Source organism: Typopeltis vanoorti, chromosome 6, assembly GCF_054136105.1.
Source record: "Typopeltis vanoorti isolate ZY-2024b chromosome 6, IOZ_Tvanoo_1.0, whole genome shotgun sequence".
NCBI classification, from domain to species: Eukaryota; Metazoa; Arthropoda; class Arachnida; order Uropygi; family Thelyphonidae; genus Typopeltis; species Typopeltis vanoorti.
In genome coordinates this window covers 3,603,666-3,625,958 of record NC_143554.1, presented here as the reverse complement: position 1 = coordinate 3,625,958, position 22,293 = coordinate 3,603,666, and the positions used below count along the sequence as shown (strand labels likewise).

At 35.4% G+C, this 22,293-nt stretch overlaps 1 protein-coding gene across 1 annotated transcript in view; it reads left to right on the top strand.

Moving 5' to 3' along the window:
- LOC150105253 (methylmalonyl-CoA mutase, mitochondrial-like) overlaps positions 1 to 22,293 on the top strand; it is a 429,676-nt gene that overhangs the window by 193,725 nt on the left and 213,658 nt on the right. The window contains exons 10-11 of the mRNA XM_090394648.1: positions 6,926 to 7,009; positions 19,218 to 19,323. Coding sequence (XP_090250774.1) covers positions 6,926 to 7,009; positions 19,218 to 19,323 — 190 coding nt within the window. The remainder of the gene's footprint in view (positions 1 to 6,925; positions 7,010 to 19,217; positions 19,324 to 22,293) is intronic.

Sequence of the window (22,293 nt, the reverse complement as noted above, 5' to 3'; positions counted from 1 at the left end):
TAGAACTGATACTGAAGCCTGAAATAGATGCACAAAAAAGCAATCAGTGATTCCAAAACAGACTTAAAAGAGCAAAAAGCAGGAAACTAGCAGCCTGTTCAGTTGGCAGGCTGCTAGTTTCTCTTGCCAAGCAATTGGCCTTAACTTCTAACCAACACTATTCCCATCCCTATCATACCCAGATAGCTCTATTGCATCATCACTCACAGAAAGCCAATCTTATGGCTTCACACTTTGCTTCCAGTGCATACATAACTGACAATCGTAAATGTCCCCCAACCATTCCAGATGTCCAACATACAATGCCCCTATATCCTTTTGAAAAATACTTTCAAAATTAGACACAAAAAAGCCTCCTGGCCCTGATGACATTTCTGCAATTGTCTTGAAAGTTTGTGCACCAGAACTGACTCGTATCCTATGCTGCATATATATACTCTCTTACTCCACTGGAATCTATCCCACAAACTGAAAATCAGCCTATATTCAACCCATTCCTAAGAAGGATGACAAGTCACTGCCATCCAACCTACCTCAATCCTGTCTAATGTAATGGAAAAAATCATCAATTCCCAACTCCTACACTATCTTGAAGGAACCCACCTAATAAATGACCGTCAGTATGGATTCCATCGCTGCCGATCAACAAGAAATCTGCTCACATATGTCACCCATCTCTGGACAAATGCCATGGAAAAGTTTGATGAATCTGAAGTGGTTGCACTTGATATCTCCAAAGCTTTTGACCGAGTCTGGCACAAAGGCTTACTAAGCAAACTACCATCATTTGGTTTGTCTCAGAACTTCTGTATTTGGATCTTTCTGTCTGGATTCACGCTGTGTGTGTGTGTGTGTGTGTGTGTGTGTGTGTGTGTGTGTGTGTGTGTGTGTGTGTGTGTGTGTGTGTGTGTGTGTGTGTGGATAGCTCCTTATCCTCTCATCATTCAACTATTCCTGGGTTCCACATGATTCTGTCCTCTCACCAACTCTCTTTTCCTGCTATATATATCAATGATCTACTTCAGTTGCCCTCCAACCCAATACACAGTTTTGCAGATGACAGCACATTGCATTCCTCCCTTTCATTTGATAAACATTACTCTACACAACTCACCACTGCCCTCGATTCAGACCTCCAAGCCATCCTCCAATGGGATTCAGATAACCTCATCAATTTCAATGCTAATAAAACCCAGTTCTGTCTTATTTTTCATAAAAATAGAATAATTTTTTCCCAGTACTATTTTTGATGTTACCCAAATTTCCAGACAAAATGAGATTTCTCTTCTTGGAATTACCCTGATATCAAGTCTCTCCTGGCATAAACATTGTGCAGCTGCTCAACATCCCTTCACAGTGCACCTTGAAACAAACAGAACAAGTTTCTTTTCTTCTTCCTTCATTCCTGCAGCTACTGTATTGTGGAACAATCTTCCACCCCCCCCCCTGTTGTGTTTCCCAATGAATACAATTTACAGTCTTTTAAATCAAATGTAAAAAAGTTCCTCCTCTCCCAACCCACTACCCATATACGGTACTGATGTACTATAGGTTGATCAACCAACCTCTCATGTATGGGCTCGATATAAAAAAAAAAAATATATGTATTTATATAGAGGCTAATGACTTCACATCACTTGCCTGGCCAATGTGGGTATTGGCCCTTCCCATTATGCATAGCATTATGCATGTCCAAATGGATGTGTGCTTTGCATTATGGGATATATGCTAAGGCAAGTGATGTGAAGTCATTAGCCTCTATATACAAGTAGCTCAGACATGAATATATTTCATGCACAAAACATTGTTTTGCTTCCTTGGGTAAAGGATTAAAACGAAGAATATATTTTCTTCTCAGGTTCTAAATATTGCTATATATCAGAGGTGTTCAACCCGTCGATCTCAGAGCGATTTTTGGTCGATCTCTTGTGCATTCCTCCTTACTTACAAATTTAATTAAAACTGAAAACATAATATTTTATTTATCATTATTTTGTATTATTTTTAATTTGCTTTAAGTGTATTGCTATTGTTTATTTATTTTTCATTAAAATTGTCAAATCAGTAATTTTCTTATAAGTCCGGGTAAATGAATTAATTTGGATCAGTGGAAGTCAAACAGTGAGCTGAATGAATACGATTATAAGCAAAGTGTAAAAACTCGATTGTAGCTTAAATATTAAATATTCCAAAGCACATTACATCGATTTTTTACTGAGGTTAAGTCCCATGTGAATATTGTAAAAAAATAAACTTTGTGTCTTGGTATAGTTTGTATTAGATGTTTTTGTAAATAACTCTTTTGAAGCTAACTATATATACTGCTTTAATAAGAATATGTTAGAGTGTTAAAAACAAAGGCAATGTTTTTGTCGCTGAAGCTGTACATGGGCATTAGAAAGATTGTTATTGAAACTTGTATGTATGAGAAAGGTTTGCAGGCTCTAAGTGTAAACATCTCCAAAGTCAGTCAGAAAGAGTCCAAACAACTTTCCGATAGTCGGCAACTTACAATCAAAAGAAAGCAGAGGAGAACAAAAGGCATGCTGAACTTGAAACTTAAGATGAAAGACTCATACCGATTCTTTCGGGATTGCCAAACTTCATGTGAGGTCTCAGAGGCAGCCTAATAAAAAGGGACTGAAGCAAGCAGAATGGGTCCTGGTTCCAGAATTGCTGTCAGAGAGGAGGCCACCCGGTCCAGAGTCGCCATCAGAGAGACTGCCTGGATCCACGTTGCTTGAGAGGGGAGTTTCCCACTTCCAGAAAGGAGCTTCTCTGTTCGAGACATCGCTAGAGAGAGAGACTACTTCTAGGCCGCAGACAAGGTTTCAAATTGCCGAAAGGAAGAGTTCCAATTGCCAGAGAAAAGTTTCCAGGCCAAGTTAATGTCAGACATTCACCAGTGTGTTACGTTTTCATTACAGTTTGATGAATCAAATGACGTTACTGATATTGCTCATTTAATGGTATTTATTCGCATGGTATTTCAAGATTATTCAGGTAAAGAAGAACTTTTGAAAATTATACCAATATTAGGAAGGACTAGGGGAGAAGACTTCCGAAAGGAAGAGTTCCAGTTGCCGGAGAAAAGTTTCCAGGCCAGGTTAATGTCAGACATTCACCAGTGTGTTACGTTTTCATTACAGTTTGATGAATCAAATGACATTACTGATATTGCTCATTTAATGGTATTTATTCGCATGGTATTTCAAGATTATTCAGGTAAAGAAGAATTTTTGAAAATTATACCAATATTAGAAAGGACTAGGGGAGAAGATAATTTTTCGGCATTTGATGAATTTGTGAAACAACACAAACTTCCGCTTTTTAAACTTGTGTCTATTACTACTGATGGTGCTCCTGCAATGATAGGTAATAAATCAGGCTTCATTTCATTATGTAAAAACGATGACAAATATCCAGATTTTTTAACATACCACTGTATTATTCATCAACAAGTACTGTGTAGTAAAAGATTAAACACAAAAGATGTTTTGGATATCATCATCATCATCATCAAATTCCTGCCATGTACCCTCAAGAGATGTACAGGATATGATAGTGCTACATGAAAAAAATTACATCATTATTAATTTCCTATCTACAATTTTCCTCCAAATCAGTCTGTTACTTGTCAAGACTCCAACATTATCGGATCTTATATTTCTATCGTCTAAAGCACTTTGTACCGTATCAATCCACCTATATCTTGGTCTTCCTCTGGGTCGTTTTGCTGCCAACCTGGCAGAGAACACTTGTTTTGCTAATCTTTCCTCGCCCATTCTGTATAAGTGACCATACCACCTGAGATTAGCTCTGCTAATGCATTCCTGGATGCTGACAATGTCAAGTTCTTTCCTAATATCCTCGTTAATATGATATTGCCATTGATGCCATCTGTTCACGCCTATAATCTTTCTCAGGACTCTCATATCTGTGGTCTCTAGTCTTTGGTCAAGTGTTTTACTTCTGACCCAGCTCTCAGATCCATAAGTTAAAACTGGTTTGAACACTGTCTTGTATACAGCTAATTTAGTGTTCCGACTAATTTCTCTCTTATTCCATATGAATTTATTCAGTTGACTTCCCACCATACCAGCTTTGCTGATTCTGTTGTCTATTTCTATATTTAATTTACCATCTTCAGTAAAAATTGTGCCTAAATAGCTGAAATATTTTACTTGTTCCACAGGTTCTCCATTCACAACACAGTTGACATTTTCAATGATTCTACCTATTTTCATTGTCTTTGTCTTTTTATTGCTGACCTTCATACCATATCTGTTACAACAGCTATTCAATTTAGTCAGAGAATCTTGCAGACTTGTAGCAGATTTATTTAGAAGTATAACATCATCTGCATAAAGCAAAGAGCTGACATTAACATTTCCAATTTTGATATCATGTTTAATACCACTTTCCTTCATAATGTGATCCATATAGATAATGAATAACAGAGGAGATAATGTACATCCTTGTCTCACACCAGATTTAACATTAAACCATCTTCCTGTACTTCCTTCAATTCTAACTGCTGACTTACAACCCAAATAAAGACTAAGTATTGCTTGATATAATGCCCCATTGACACCATATAACTGCAGCGTATTGAATAGCTTCTCTCTTGGCACCTTGTCATATGCCTTTTCCAAATCGACAAAACTTAAATACAGATCTTTGTTATATTCCCATGCTTTCTCGACTATTTGTCGTAAAGTGAAGATTTGATCCTGACAGCCTCTATTTGGCCTGAATCCAGCTTGCTCTTCACCAAGCTTTTCTTCCACAATTCTTCTCAACCGTTTCTCAAGCATACTTGCATAGATCTTGCCAGAAACACTCAGTAGGAAAATACCTCTGTAATTCTCACATGCAGTTTTATTTCCCTTTTTATATATGGGTACTATGAGAGCTCTACTCCAATCATCGGGAATTCGTCCCTCTGTCCAGGCTTTCTGAACTATGCAGTGCAGCCACTGTAAGACTCTTATACCACCATACTTCAGCATTTCTGGTCGAATATCATCTACTCCTGCTGCCTTTCCACATTTCAAGCCTTTGATGGCTTTTTCTACTTCAAGTATGGATATGTATTCCTGACTGCATGCCTGGTCAGTGTTTTTTACCACTGTGCTGTCATCACTGCTTGTTTCATTTAGCAGTTTTTCAAAGTAATTACTCCATACTTCAAGGATATCTTTTTCTCCTGTTTTCATGTCACCTTTATCATTCCTAACTCCTTTTACAGCACTCTTTCCTCCATTCCTAAGCTTCTTCAACAACCTCCAGAATATTTTGCCACCTTCTTGATATTTATTTTCTATATTCTTGCCAAAGTCGTCCCCTGACTTTTGTTTAGCTAGTTTTACGCAGTGTTTAGCATTCTTGCATTTGTCTCTATATTCTCTAAGAGCACAAGCTGACTTATTTGACAGGAACTTTTGATATGCTATGGATATTACATTTAAAATTGTAAATTTTGTTTGATGGCTCAGCAGAAGTCAATTTTTAGAAAGATTTCTTGTATTAATTAACGATATAAAAATTTTTTTTCATGAAAAAGGAGATATTTATCCACAATTGAGTGATAAAAGATGGTTGTTACACTTATAATTTTTAGTAGGTTTCTGTACGAAATTAATCTATTTAAATTTAGAGTTACGAGGTAGAGATAAAAATTTATTTGACATGTTAAGTTCAATAAAAACTCAAACAATACTTACTTTTATTAAAGAAAAATATAAATGACCGCAAATTTAGACATCTCCCACATTTATTAAAATTTTTTGAACAAAATCAAGAAATGCTTTGCTATGATTTAAAAGAATTTATTCATGAAATAGAATTAGCTGAGGAAGAAATAAATTCAAGATTTAAAGATTTTAATAAAACTGAAATGATTGTATCTTTTATCAATAATCCATTTCAAGAAAACTTGCAGATCACAGAAATTTCAAATAAAATTAGTGGGCTGTTTGATATAAACCAAGCTGAAGTAGAACTTGAGATAATAAACATTAAGAATAGTTTCCATTTAAAATCAGTAAACAATGAAGTCATTTGGAAGTATGCACATGAAAAATTCTCAATATTAACTGATATTGCATGAAAAATTCTATCGTTTTTTGGATCGACATACTTGTCACTGCTTTTTCAAATATGACCGTCATAAAAAATCAATTAAGAAACCAAATTACAAATGATCATTTGGATGATTCTCTGCAATTGGCTACTTCTTCATATCAACTTGACTATGACAATATTGCGAGATCCAAACAATGCCAAATTTCACATTAACTTTTTTTTTTTTAATCAACCAACATTTCCTGTAACTTGTGAGTTTGTAATCAATCTGTTGTTTTTTCTAACTTTGGTTTTCCAAAATAGAGAAATAAATATTTTATTCCGATATACTTGTTGTTGTTTTTGTTGTATTAAAATAATTAAAAATGATAAATAAATTTTTAAATACACAAATAAAGTTTTTAGTTCTGTAATTTTTTTTAGTCGTTTATTTGTGCGTAATCAGATATCGGGTTGGGGGGACGTGATCTATATAAGAGAGTAGATCACCGAATAACTTTTTATAGAAAAGTAGCTCTCATAATAAAAAAGGTTGAACACCACTGCTATATATCATCTTAGGAGCTTCCCTCCTATGGAAATAATTGATAGTGTTTGTTTATTTTTTTAATAATTTGTGCCAATAGAAATTATTAAAGATCATATTTTTGTTGTGTTTTTGAGTATTTTGTAAATTTTAGAATACAGCATGTGTAGATAGCATTAGTACATTATGAATTTTACTTTCAATATCTGCTTTTGAAAGCAATATTTTCAGCCTTTTTCTTTATTCCAAAAAAGGCTGAAACTTGTAAAAATTTTGTAATATTAGTTGATATTTTCATACTTTATACAACAGGTGATTGATCCATGGGGAGGATCCTACATGATGGAAGCTCTTACTGATCAAATATATGAAGAAGCAAGAAAAGTAATAGACGAGGTAATAATCATTACTTTATATTAAGTAGACAAATGTTTAGCCTTCACTTTGAAACTATACAAAGTTTAATGTGAACATGAGTTCAAAAATAAAACTTGGGTTGTTCTTTTGTATTGCAACCAGAAATAAGGCTGTTCAGCCAGTTTATTTTGCCTCTTAATTGCATGTATTCTTCTAGCCATTTTATCTGTGTTTGTAGGATGAAAACCTCAGTTTTCAGAATCCTGCCACCTTCATATGTGACTATCTGACTTCTCACCTTCATTTGAAAAGCTCTATAAAGATTCTTTGCAGCCTAATAGGTGAACTTAGGCTTTTCTAACCAAATGGCACTTTCAGTACTGAGACAACCTTTGGTATGAGTTTCCTCATACCAAAGGTTGAATATGAATATCTCTCCTATTTCCCACCGTTTTAAGTCAGAAACTGATGACAACTTATTCGGGTGCAATCATTTCCCTGTGATATCCACATTTTTGCATGTGCAACAATGTCATATATTGCAGATATCATGATGGAACATAGAGCAAGCTGACTGGTTCACCTTCTCTTCCTTATCAGAATTTGATTCTTCAGCAGTCAGCTCATATCCTATCAGTGATGTGGTGAATCATGTGACAGAGTGTATTACACAAGCTGTCACAAATGCAATTCCTAACCTGTCTAGTCAGTTTCCACTTTTCCCTAAACGTGTGAATGCTGTTTGTGCAGAAGCCTATGAAGCTCAGAAGAAAGTCAGAGTATCTTCTTCAGATATCCCATAACAAACCTTATTGCTTTAAAATGTACCCATGCCTGAGTAAGTCACAGCCATTGTCATAGCCAGAAGGAATTTGGGATCTAATACACATCTTCTATAACAAAATCAATGAACAGCACAGACTTCTGGGATAAAATCTGGAAAATGAAGGGCAGATATTCCCACCTACTTTCCTTGAACATAATGGATATACATTTGCTGACACTCTTGGAGAGATTTTTGCCAAAACATCACCAGTATCTTCTTATTCCCCAGAGTCTGTTCTCTTTGAGCAGTAGGAAAGATTTCAACATGCTGTAAACAAAACAAAAAATGAAAGCCTTTCTTAAATGTCACACAGCTGTTGTTGGACTAGATAACATCCATTATAAGAAGGTCAAACATCTGTTCCCTTCTACATTGGAATAATTGTATCTATTGAACAGAAGTTTTTTGTGACCATATGTTTCTGGATACTTGGTAAAAGGGGCCAAGTATCCAAAAGCATTATTATTGCTTTCCTAAGCTAGGGAAAGATCCATTATCCCAATAAGCTATCTACCAATTGCTCTGACTATCTGCTTGTGTAAGATTCTGGAAAAAATTGTTAACTCTTGTCTTTTATGGTTTCTGAAGAGAAACAACTTTTTTCAGAACATAATCTGGCTTCTGCAGACTCGACAACAATCATCGCTCACTCACAAATCATCACATCACAACACAACAACAATCACTCAATAACTGATCATCTTGTCTTACTAGAAGCATCTATTGGAGATGGTTTCCTAAAACACAAGCACTTAGGATAAGTTTTCTTTATTATTATTATTATCAACAGACCTCCATGGAGTCAAGAGACTCATCTTAGTAGGTCCCATTCTCGCATGCACACAGCTCATCATACCTCAACTTAAATGCATTCACTGTCACTTCACTCACCACACTCTCTCTCAAGCAGTGAATTCAAATGACCACCACTCTCGATGCAAAAAATCTGCTCCTCACCCCTTGCTCACACCCACCTTATACAGCTTTGAGAGATGGTTTCTTGTTCTTCCCATGTCTCCAGATATTCTATGAAAACTCTCATCCATGCTAATCTGGTAATTTCTCCTTATCATCATCTTGATCATGTTTCCCCTCTTCTTTCTATCCACTGTGAGCTGTAATTTGCATTCTCTTAATCTGTCCTCATATTCCACATTCCAGAGACCAGAAACCAACTAAGTCAATCATCTCTGGACCCTCTCCAACATCTCATCATCCTTTTTAAAACCTGGTAATCAAATCTGTGTGCAGTGATCCATATGTGGCCTGATCAAAGTCTTGTAAGATGGAATTAAAACATCCTTACTTCTACATGTTAGTTTTCTTCACATCATTCCCATAATCCACTGTGTTGTCCTCACAATTTTAGTAAAATGTCCACGAAATTTCAAGTCCCTGTCCACCACAATCCCCAAATTCTTCATCTCCTCCAAAATATCCCCACCAATCCTATACTCTGCATCCCATCCTTGCTTTAGAATTTTAAAACCTTACACCTTGCAACATTAAAACGGGCATCCCCCACACACACTCACCCATTCAGACAGTGTATTTAGGTCCTTTTGCAAAGCTACATCTGCTTGACTTCTCATAACTGATTTTTGCATCATCTACAAAAACTGTATACCACCATTAGGCTCTTTCCAATGTCATTTGCATACAACTTAAACAACAATGGCCCTAAATCATATCCCTTGGGGGCATGCCACTAGTGGAATTCCTCTTCTGGGATATCACTCCCCCATACACAACTTGTTGATACTTATCAGACAGCCAATCTCCAATCCAACCCAGTCTGTTCCAATTTAATTACTACTTTGTCATGTGGTAATCTATCAAAAAGTTTTGCAAAATCTAAATATGCTACTGTATATGCATCCCCCTTGTCCAATGTATTCATCACCTTGTTATAATAAGTAAACAGATTGCTAAAACACAATCTTCCTTGAGCAAACCCATGCTGTCCATTAAAGAGAATTCTGGTACTGTCCTCCCAGTTCTGAATCCTTGTCCACACTATCTTCACCAACACTTTGCCCACAACTCCAGACAAGCAGATTGGAGATATTTTCCATTCCTTTTTGGACCTGGGTTAATCTAAGACTCATGTGAAAAATGTACATTAAAGCTGTTGTTAACTCCCTGGAACATTCCTTTAAGACATGCAGTGATATACCATAAAGTCCCATGGCCTTGTTGACATCAAGTTTACTCAATTCCTCATATACCTCCTGCTTACTCAACATTAGAGGTTTCTCCACCATCCCCACTGCTTGCAAGTTCTGCATTATGTTATAATCACAAAATAGAATACTTTAAATTAACTGCTCATTTAACACCTCTATTATATCCTCCTCAGTGTTTATCATTCTCCTATAATCACTGTTCCTTCTACTGGCCACATATCGAAAAAATTCCCTAGGATTTCTTTTAGCATCATTTGCTGACTGCTGCTCATTCCACAGTTTTGCTACCCTTACTAAGTGAGTCACCTTCCTTGCTTGCTCTTTGTACTCTTCATGTAACTGATTATCCCCACTCATCTTGTGCTGCCTCCACAATGCCTTTTTTTCTTCCACATTACATGCTTAGCCTCTTCAGTCATCCATTTTACATCTGCCTTATTTAATCTCCTGATCTTTGGAATACTCGGTCATTGCCTCTGCCAGATAATTCCTGAGTAGAGACTAAGCAGCACTGATTTCCTTCCCATGATATTGCTGTAAGCTGCTTCCTGAGTTTGCCATAATCACCTGCCTTATATAATTTAAAGATGCAAAAAAAATGTATATTAATGGTTTAATCCTTAATCCAAACATAAGCAAACAAAGTTTGCAAGTGAAGTAACTTCATGACTGGGCAGTTTGTATATAGAGACTAATGACTTAGCATCACTTGTCTTGGTATCCCATAATACAAATCATATATCCTTATTGACATGTATAATGCTATGCATTATGGGAAGGGTCACTACCCAGACTGATTTTGACATTTATTGAGGTCTCATCAGTATTAGCCAGACCCAGGAGTGATACCAAGATTGAAGTAATGCAAAAGTCAAATTTCCATATATAAGTAACCAAATGGTGTAACACTTTATGACTGAAATACTCTGGATTAGAGATAAATGTTGAAAGTTTTTTTTACTTTGATATAATAAAATGGGAAAAACCTTCAACACTTGTCATATAGTTCCATGTATACTCTTTTTTCACAAAAGTCCTGATATGGCTGGCTGCCTCCCAAGTGATCATTTCATGTTCACTTTCATCAACTGGAGGAAGATATCTCACTTCATTTACAACAGTATCTTCTGATTATATAATCAAATTCAAGACCTTTTGATCCATGTGTGGCCTCTGTTATATACTGCTTAAGGTAGTTATCCCTTAAAAACTCAAGATATTCATTCTCGTTGGTTTCTGATGCCGTCTCTTCATTCCAGTCTATATTACCATAATCGAAATCGCCCATAATGATCACCCTTTTCTTATTAGCCAAACCAATTTATCTAAACATTTCCTTCTCACTGCCTTCCACATTATCAGGTCTAATAGCAACACCTTACTAAACATTTCATCCTGTCCACAGTAATCCATGTGCACACTTCACGCCATACTGTTTCAAAACCACTGTCAGTATTTGCTCCTTGCATCTCCACCCTAAATGTACACAACTCCTCTGCCATCATTAATAGCATCTCTCCTCCCTTTCTGCTTTGTCTGTCTTCATGAAAGACTACATATTTGTTCCTGTCAATATATCATCCTCATTCAACCATGTTTCACTTAAACCAACAATTTCTTGGGCAATGAACTCTATCAATGCTACAATTTTATTCCCCTTGTTTCTAATACTTCTAGCATTTGTAAACATACACACTAGCTCATTTCTGTTTCTATGACAAGTCCCACAAACCCCGCTTCGTGGACATGACTTCTCTACACTCTCCTTTGTCCATTCCTGTCTATCATCACTGATATTGCACCCTTCCCCAGACCTAAATGTCACCCTCACATCCTTGACTGTGTTAATCCTTTCTTGTGCATTCACACATCTACTCTTGAAACTGTCATCTTTCATGCAGTGTCCCCTGTCCTTTCTGTGTTCCTTCTCTCTTATTCTCTTCACTCACCTCTCCATTCACAAACTTAGTCTCCTGCTCTTGCAGCAAAAGTTTCTCCAACTGACTCACACCAGATCCATTCAGATGTAGTCTGTACAGCTCTGTCTGCCCCTCAGACTCATCTCACACATTCACAAAATGAACTCCTTTTTCCTCACACAATTCTGCTAGCATACCATTCATAATCTTCGCTCGCCTTCTCAATTCATCAATATTATTCCTGGGCAACATGTTGACTACCTTACCTATTATGCTGTTATCTTTTCCCCTCCTTAACAGCCTTATGGCATTCCTCCTTACATTCTTCTTGTGACCAGTCAAATCATACCTACAACTACCACTTACCAACTCTTTTGCCCACATACTCCACTTGTCCAATGCTTCAACCACTCTGCTTGTTCTACCTCCAGGAAAACAGACCTCATGTACTTTTTCATTCATCATACCTCTTATCATCGAATCTCCATACAGTGCCACTCTCAAATTATTCGATATTTCTTTCAAATCTTTTGTCTCATTCTTCCTCACGTTCCCATGTAAATCTGTAATTCTCCTCAGCTCATTACTCATATGTTTAAGCTCTTGCCTCATCTATACCAACTCTGCTTTTATATCTTGAATTAGTTTTTGCATGTTTGCATGTTTGCTTTCTTACCATTCGTTACCAGCTCTCTTACTGCTTACTGCCACTAACTTGCAGTTATCTATGCACACTATCTTAACAATCAACATCACTCACTCATCACCACTTTTGCCCACTGTCTTTCTGTTACTTCTCAAGCATAAGAAGTAGATTCTTTACATGGAGTGTGGTTAGTCAGTGGAATACATTGCCTGACATTGGTCAATGTTGATACATTGAATGAGTTTAAAGCACAGATTGATGGGCTTTGTGAATAACAGCGTTTGACTCCACAGTGTTACTCACAAAGCCCATCAATCTGTGAGTAAAGAGATCATAGAGTAAAGAGACTATGGAGGGCTGGTCTTAATAATAATTATAATAAAAGTTAAATTCTCTTCTTTTCAGGTGATGAGGATATGTTGGAAAGGGTTCAGAGAAGACTTACTAAGGTCGTAACTGGTCTTTGGGATGTGGGATATAAGGACAGATTGAGGGAATGCAGTTTGCAAAACCTTGTGAATAGGAGGAAGAGAGGGTATGTGATTTAGACATTTAAGTTGGTAAAGGGTTGTTACTAGGTTAATGTGGAAGAAATGTTTCATAGGAGGGGAAGGCAATAGAACAAGGGGACATAAGTCATATAAAGAGAGTATGAACAGTGTTGCCTGACATTGTGGTGAATGTGGATACATTGAATGGGTTTAAAGCACAGCTTGATGGGCTTTGTGAGTAAAAGTGTTTCCCTCCCACAATGAGTCTTTTTGACTCCATGGGGGTCTGGTGTTAATAATAATAATGAATCTGGCATCTCTGAAGCTTTCAGCAGAATTCTGAAGACATTTGATGATGTCTAATTTTCCTGCCAACTATGAAGTTTAAACTTTCATTTCTATCATATGGTGTTCATCAGACTCCTTGTGACTGTGATTTATCATATTTTGGACAGTCTGCTTATGCAGCGCATATGCATTTTTTGGGGGGTGAGGAAGGATTAGTGAATGCCAATAACTGCATTCTAGTCCATAAATTTATCAAGTTTGGTGTCTGGTCTCACATAATGTGGTGGTGGTGTTCATCCATGGAATACTTTGAATGATACTCACCTTATTAAATGAAGATGTCTTAAATATAAAAGTCTCATCAGACTTTTTTTTTTTCACCATTTTAATTTAAATTGAAATAATTTCTTCTCAACCCTGAAAGTATTGGAGATTTCCTTCTTGGAAAATATTTAAAAAAATAAATAATTATTTGATATTATCTTTTTAGCTTGTGCCAGTCACTTTTATAAGTTAACCCATCATTCTATATATTTACATGAATTCTGCCTCATTTTGTCCATTCCATACTAATAATATATTGTTATTTTCAGTATAAAATATCTGTTGCTAATTTTCAATAAATCTGTACTATGTTTATATGTTTTCATATGTTCTTGTTCTGTTACTTATCAGCTGACCTCTTCCATAGTTTTAGTCTTTCTAATTGCTCTTCCTGAGTCAATCTTGAAGCATTCCTCTTCATCATTCTCACACTATCCATCATCAAATCTATATCCTCTTCTAATGTGTTCTCATTTTCCTCATTTTGTGCATACTGGTTCTCATTTGCATTCACATCTCTCGTCAGACTGAGCTTTAATGTACTGTACTTATTCTTGCTTCATGTAGAAAAGAATTGTGCTTGAATCTCTTAGCACTTTTCATTTCCTATATTTCAGATACATAAACACACATATATATTACTCATCTGCCATATAGCACTTTCCATTTCCTATATTTCAGATACACACATACACATATATTACTCATCTGCCATACATGTCACATGTTGAACATGCTATAAAAAGTGTTAGTATGTCATCAACTTGTATTCTTTAAACTGCAGTGGGCTAGTGCTAGTATGCACTTCAATCATGGTGGACACTAGTACCATGATTGAGAGTTTGAGGGTGGTTTAGAGTCAGTGAAGAGGAAGAGTGTGAAAATAAAAAATTGTGTGTTGCCAAGTATAATAGCATAGAACTCAGTGGAAGGACAATGATTATAAATGATATGGTATGACAGGAGATACCATATTAATGTTTTTACAAAAGCGTTTGATAAAATTCCACATGACACGCTGTTGTTGAAATTGATAGGTTGGGGATGTATATTACATCAGCAGCATAACTAGATAGATGGTCAGTTCCTCAGCATCTCAAAAGGTAAAGATGACAAGTGGGATATCACAGGGTTCTGTTCCGGGGCTGCTGTTATTTAATCTATATATGGATGATAAAATTCAAGTTTGGTAGGAAAAATTCATCTCTTTTTTGATGATAATAAATTGGAAAGAATAGTTTCAGAAATCTCTAATGTGATGTTATTACAAGTGGATTTGAATAGATTGGTTCTTTATGCATGCAAATGAGATTGTCATTTCAGTGTTGCTGAGTGTGAAGTTGTGCCCTTTGGCCAGAAAAGATGGAACAAGATCTATTTTACTGGATGAATTTTGCTCAAGGAGGTGGAAGAAGTGAATGATCTTGGCAGTATTGGTAAATATAGAGCTGATGTTCAGGGACACATTGGAACATTGTAAAGGTCATGCAGAAATTGTTGACATAATGTGAAGGACACTGACAGTTATGGATAAGGAAGTAATAGTCCCTCAGTATAAAGCACCAAACCAAATCTAGATTTCTTTGTACAGATCTGGCCACTTGGATATCTGTGTGATAAGAAAACATTAAAGCATGTGGAGAGCCATGCGATTGCCTCATGATTCTGGAATGCTAAGTATAAGGACAAATTAAGAGAATGTGTTCTTGCAGAGCTTGCCAGATGGAAGAAGAGTATGTGATTGAGATATACTAGTTGGTGAGAGAATTCTTTCAGGTAAATATGCAGGAGATATTGCATATCTTAATAGGTGGTGGTAGAATGAGAAGTCATCACTGAATTGTATAAGAGTAGTGTGAGTATGGAAGCAATAACGAAGGGTATTTTTTGCATAGTAAGTGATGAATGAATGAAACATAATGCCAGACTCGTTGTCAAGTGCTATAATTTCCATTGTTTCAAGGCAAGACACGATATATATTGTGTGTGTGAGAGAGAGAGAGGTCTCCTGCAATGGGTTTTCTAACTCCATGGACTAAAAATGATACTAATAATGAACCAGACAGTCTGGCAATATTTACATAATAACTTATGAAAAAAGTCCAAATTCACCTACATAAAACATCATCAAACATTATACTTATAAGCAGTCACAGTTTTCTTAAAAATAAACAATTGCACAAATATATGGAATATACATATATAATAAAAATAAATGGAAAACTAGTCCAAATAAAAGAAAAATTATGATATAGTTTAAAAAATGGAATAATTTTAAAAAATATATTAATTGGAACAAAAAAATAAATTGAAGAGGAGAAAGGAAATAAGAAACTGAGATAAAAAAATTTAAAAAAATTGAAGCAATAATGAAACACAAGAAAGAAGCATATAAACAATGGATAAACATAAAATTGCTAGAAGCAAAAATTAATTATAAATACAAAAGAGCAATAGCAATAAAAGCATGCTGGAAAAAGAATAGAGAAACATGGGATAACTTCTTAGAGAAATTGGAAAGAGATCTTACAGTGAAGAGACGAAATACATACAAAATCTAAGAAATATGAATAAGGAGGTAAAAGAAAAAGTACTTGAAATAATCAAAGAGAAAACCTGGCTGGACTTCTTCCAAAACTTATTACAAGGCAGTAATGAATCTAAAACTGATATAATGCTAACTACTAACTATGCAGTGAAGAAATAGTATTACAAGAAATCCAATAAGCAACACAGCAAAGCAAATCAAGAAAATCCCCTGGAGAAGATGGAATAAATATAGAACTTATTAAATATGCAGACATCCTGTTTGTCAAATGACTTATAAAATTATTTCACAATATCTGGCAACAAGGAAAAATCCCAGAAAGTTGGAATAAGGCACTTATCATTCCAATATATTAAAAAAAGCGATAAGTGCAGCTGTAAAAACTACAAAGGAATAAGTCTCCTAAATGTTGATAATAAGTTATATGCATGAATATTAACTTAAAAACTTAAATCATTTGTAGAAGATAAACAAAATAGCTCGTGAAAAGGACAATCGTGTATTGACCCAGCTTTTACGTTAAAAATCTGAAAAACATTAAGAATTCAACATAAAAACACACATAGCATTTGTAGATTACCAGAAAGCCTTTGACAGAGTCTTATGGAACAAACTGTGGACTATACTCAAGAATCTAAACATCCCAAATCACCTGCTGGCAGCAGTAACTAACATGTATGAAAACAACCAAATAGCTGTAAGAGAATCAATGAAAAAGTAACAGAATAGAAATCAATAAACAGAGGGATCCATCAAGGATGCAAATGTCATCACTCTTATTTAATATCTGTATAGATGAAATAGCAAAGAAATAGAGAAATACAAAACCAGTATTTAACCAGGATCTTGGAGCTATACTTAATACCCTTTTGTTTGCAGATAACCTGATAATCATAGCAAAAAGTGAAGATGAACTGTGTGTTAAGGCTTAAGTGCTGGGAGAAACTCATGTTAGAAGCTTAATGTGTTAGGAGCTTAATGTGAAACAGCACAAACCTAATCAGATTTTTTTTTGATACTGTAGCTACAGTTCCCACAGTATCAAAAAAAATAATCAGTCCTTCCCCCCAATCCTCAATCTTCTCTTCATAAAGATTTTAGTAATGCTGTCATCATCCCCTATGTCTGAGGCATTTTAGAAAAAATAGCCAGAGTTTTATGGAAATAAAATGTCTACATGGCTTTCAATCCCCACCAAAAGCTTGCTAACTTTATATGTTCCACTAAAGATCACCCCCCCCCCCTCTCTCTCTCTCTCTCTCTCTCTCTCTCTCTCTGCCTGGAGTGTATGTACAAAGTGCCCTACTTCCTGCAAGATGGCCTGCTATGGACAGACAGGAAGATCAGTCAACATCCATATGGAAGAACACAAAAAAAAATATCTGCAGTCATGACTATGGTCAGTCTGGCAAAAAAATACTCTGATGCCACCCAGTTGGATAATATAGAAGTCAGGGACAAACAAGGAAAAGATGGAATGAGACTGGAACAGTCCATTGGACCTAAATCCCCGAAAGGATAATGATGACATATACATAATTATACAAAATATCTTTCTGGAGCTATAAAGTGGTATGCTCTAGTCCATTCATTATAGAATCAGTTGGATAAAGACCACCATGGTCCATCACAGTAAATTTAGAAGTGAGACATTTTTTGGAATCTGCAGCACTTCTCAGAAATCAATCTAATTTAAATAAATATGGTTGCATAAAATTTCACAAAATATGGGGAAACATTAATACTTTGAAATTCCAGTTTACAATCTAGGCTACCAACAGGTGCCCATAGAGGATGATCCACCAGGTTAGAACTCTTGTCTTTCATTCACATGTTTCACTTAATTTTGTGTTTCCTTTGTGTGTGTGTTACAAGTCTCATATTGCACTTCCTCGTGATGTCTCAGTGATTGAGATGAAATATTGGAAGAATTAAATAACATTTTAATCCTTTCTCAGTGCTATTGCACTCCATTAAGCTTCTAACACGAGAAGTGAAGGTGAATTCGAAAGATCAATATACTCCTTAAACATAACTTCTAAAAATTTGGAATGCAAATATCAAGAGACAAAACAAAAATCATGGCTTTTAAATGACCATCTCCAGTCCAAAGTAAATCATGATTAAAATAAAATTTTAGGACAGATTAATTGCTTCAAATACCTTGGGTGTGCTGGATCATATACAAAAGAAGCTGACATTGATATCAAATTTTCAAACTTTCCAAAGATACCAGGAATGATTAATAATATTTTCAAACCTAACCAAGTTCAAATGCATACAAGAATAACAGAATAACTTCTAAGCTCTTCTCTATTGCATAGAAGTGAATTATGGACCATAAAAACTGCAAAAGAAAAAAAGAAAGAAACTGGAGAAATGAAATTCTACAAAGGAGAGTGGAGACTATATTCTCTAAGACAAAAAAAAAAAAAAAAAAAAAAAAGCGCAGAAATACATATAGCACTAAAAATAGACTCAGTATTGAACAAACTATACAAATACTGAAAAAAGTGGATTGAACATATCAAATGAATGGAAAGTTCATGACTGTCCAAAAAAATACTCTAATACCACCCAGTTGGATGATATAGAAGTCAGGTACAACCAAGGAAAAGATGGAATGAGACTGGAATAGTCCATTGGATCTAAATCCCTGAAAGGATGATGATGACATATACATAATTATACAAAATATCTTTCTGGAGCTCTAAAGTGGTATGCTCCACTCCATTCATTATCAGTAACGTGTTTTTTATGCTTTTCATATGTAGTTTGTCTGAAAGAAAGTGTGATTCCAAATTCATAAGAACTGGATCAGAACTACAATATCAGGTTAAAAGAAGGAGCTTGTACACACGTTTGTTTTTTTATTAAGCAATTATTTTTTCCTGAGAACTGCAAATGTGATTTTGAGAGTGATTATAACCCCTCTTTTGCCATCCTTAAATTTTTTAATTTGTTTTTCTTAAATTAGAAAACAAAACAAAATAATTTTTAGATGCATTTTTTGCTGCAGATTGAGAGTATGGGTGGAATGGCTAAAGCTGTAGTTAGTGGACTGCCCAAACTTAAAATTGAAGAATGTGCAGCAAAGAGACAAGCTCGAATTGATAGTGGCCAAGGTAAGTAAGCAAATTGGCACCTCACTTTAAGTTATTATCCATAATGATTATAGTATATTATAATTAAAAGAAACACACGTATTAACCACAGTGAAAATTATTAATTGTAAATATTTCATCCTAAGTATCTTAGGACATCATCAGTACAGTAGTTTAAAATAATAATAATAATACAGTTAGGACACATGGTTACAATAGAATCTCATTGAACGTGCGTAACATGTTACAGAAGTAAAAAAAAATAAAAATAAATAAAAATTATTTAACACAATTTTGTATGACAATTTCCCATACTATTCCTAAAAAAGAACATCATCGCGGTTTAAGTTTGGTCTGTGTAGTTGGGCTTCAGAACTTTCTTTGTATAAACGTTCATGCTTATATAAAGATCTATATAAAAGTTTAGACTTTTCCCTATGGTTTGGATTTTCAATTCCGTGTTGAGAGAGGCCAGATTTCTGCGGTTTAAAAAGATGAATGTGGTCTTGATGTTCCGAGATGCGTTTCTGAACAGACCTACCTGTCTGTCCAAAGTAAGACAATTTGCATGAACATGGAATCTCATAAATGCCAGGCAACATCAAAGGTGAAAGTGTGTCCTTAGGAGAAGGTAACAATTGTAAATTTGGTTGATAGGTTTGTAAGTAATGGCAAAATTGTATTTCTTCATAATTTTAGAAAGACGTTCGGAGATGCCTTTGACGTACGGTGTGGGAATCCTATGGACTTCTTCCTGTCTGGTTTGATGTGTGAAGAAGTGACTGATGATTTTTTGAGTTGTTTTAGGATTATATCCATTTAGGATGGCTGTATTTTTGATTACTTCTAATTCCTGGTTTAAAGATTCTTCAGAGGAGCAGAATTTGTGTGCTCTGGAAACTAGTGATTTCACAAATTCTGCTCCTCTGAAGAATCTTTGAACCAGGAATTAGAAGTAATCAAAAATACAGCCATCCTAGTGGGAGAAAGTATTGCTGATGATAGCAAGGGAATTAAATCCTTCTAAGATAGAAATCATAGATAGCAAAGTCCTTTAGGTTGTGAGTTTGAAGCTGGTGTGAGGTAGAGATACTGGGTTAAATACATAGTGAGATATTGTTATAGATGGAAATCTCAAAAGATGAATTACTCAAGACAGCTTAGTTTGATGGACAGAAAATGTCTGGTCATTATGGGTGATTTTAACTATAGGGAAATAGACTGGGATTGGGTACATATAAATGAGATAATTACTTTGTCCAGCATGTAATGGGACTTGCTAGAACAAAGTGTAAGTGTCATTTGGTATCAGCATCTAAGCATAGTAGAATGTAAATTGAAAATAATATGATCAGTTGAAGTATGAAGATGACTAAGGATATACTTCTGGGATCTGTCCCTGGACTGGTATACTGTTCAGCTTCTATAGTGATATTGGAGATTGTTTGCCAGTGATCCAAGGAGGATCACTGGCAAACAATCCAGAGAAACTTAGAGAAAAACAAGCTGGGTTCAGCAATTTCAGAATCTGTTTTTCACTTTAAGACAGTTCAAAAATCATGAGAATGTAACAATCATCTCTATTTAAATTTTGTAGTTCTGGAAAAGGCATGTGACAAGGTGCAAAGAGAAAAGCTGTTCAATACAGAAGATGTTTAAATGAGACATTGTGCCAAGTAATATGCAGTCTATGTTTAAGTTGCAAGTCAGCCAATTGAATTTAAGGAAGTACTGGAAGATAGTTTAATATAAAATGTAATGAAACAAGGGTGCACACTATTATCATTCTTATTCATCTGTATCAATCACATTTTCAAGGAAACTTGCAATAAACCAACCTAATAACAAAATTGAAGATATTAATCTATGCTCTTTACTTTATGTAGATGATGTTATGCTCCTAGATGAATTCAGTACAAGTTCGCAGGATTGCTTAACTACTGTAACAAAGTTATTATGAAAATCAGCAATAAACAGACACTTTGTGAAAATGGGCAGGAATATTGAAAACGTCAGCTGCATCCTGGATGTGAAATCTGTAGAACAAACAAACAGTTCAGCTGTAGCCCCAATTTTTAGTGAAGATGGCCAATTAAATATGGAAAGAGCTAATAGAATAAGGAAAATTGGTACTGTGGAGAGTCAACTGAATAAATTTATATTAAATATGAGAGAAATTAGACACTAAAACACTAAACTAGTTATATGCCAGAGATATTAGAGTTCTGAGAAAAAATTAGGGGATTGAACAGGTGGCATCAGTGACATAATCATATTAAAAATGAAGATATTTAGGAAAGAACTGAACATTGTTTGCATTTAGGAATGTGTGAGCAGAGTTAATCTCTCGTGGTATAGTCACTTAAATAGAATGGGAGAAGAAAGATTAGCAAAGCAGGTGTTTGATGCAAAGATAGCAGGAAAAAAAACACCCAGAGAAAGACCAGGATACAGGTGGATTGATGCAGTTAGAAGTGCCTTAGTAGGCTGAAATATAAGATCTGACAATGTTGGAGTCCTAGCAGATAACAGACTAATTTGGAGGAAAATTGTCAATATGAAGTTAGTAACAATGTAAACCTTTCATATCATAGTATCCTGTACATTCCTTGAAAGGTACATATCAGGAGCTCGATAACGATAATGGTGAAAGTTGAATGAAAAAGAGTAATCAAGTGTACTGTCATCAGCAAAATTGTGGATGGTTCAAGGTTAGGTGATTGATGTGTAGAAGAAATTGTGTGGAAGAAAGCACTGATCCTACCTAGGAATCTGTGATTGATACAGAAGTGTGATGAAACCATCCCCATGGTATGCAATAAACAAGCAAAGAGGAACCTGGTAACTGATCATGAGGACAGGAGAAGACTATGAATTGGTTTCCTCCTGCTGTCCCTCATGATCAGTTAGAAGCCTCAATGCCAGACTTAATCAAATGCCACAGAAAAATCAAGATTGTGTGGGGTGGGGGGAGTATATGAGACTACCATC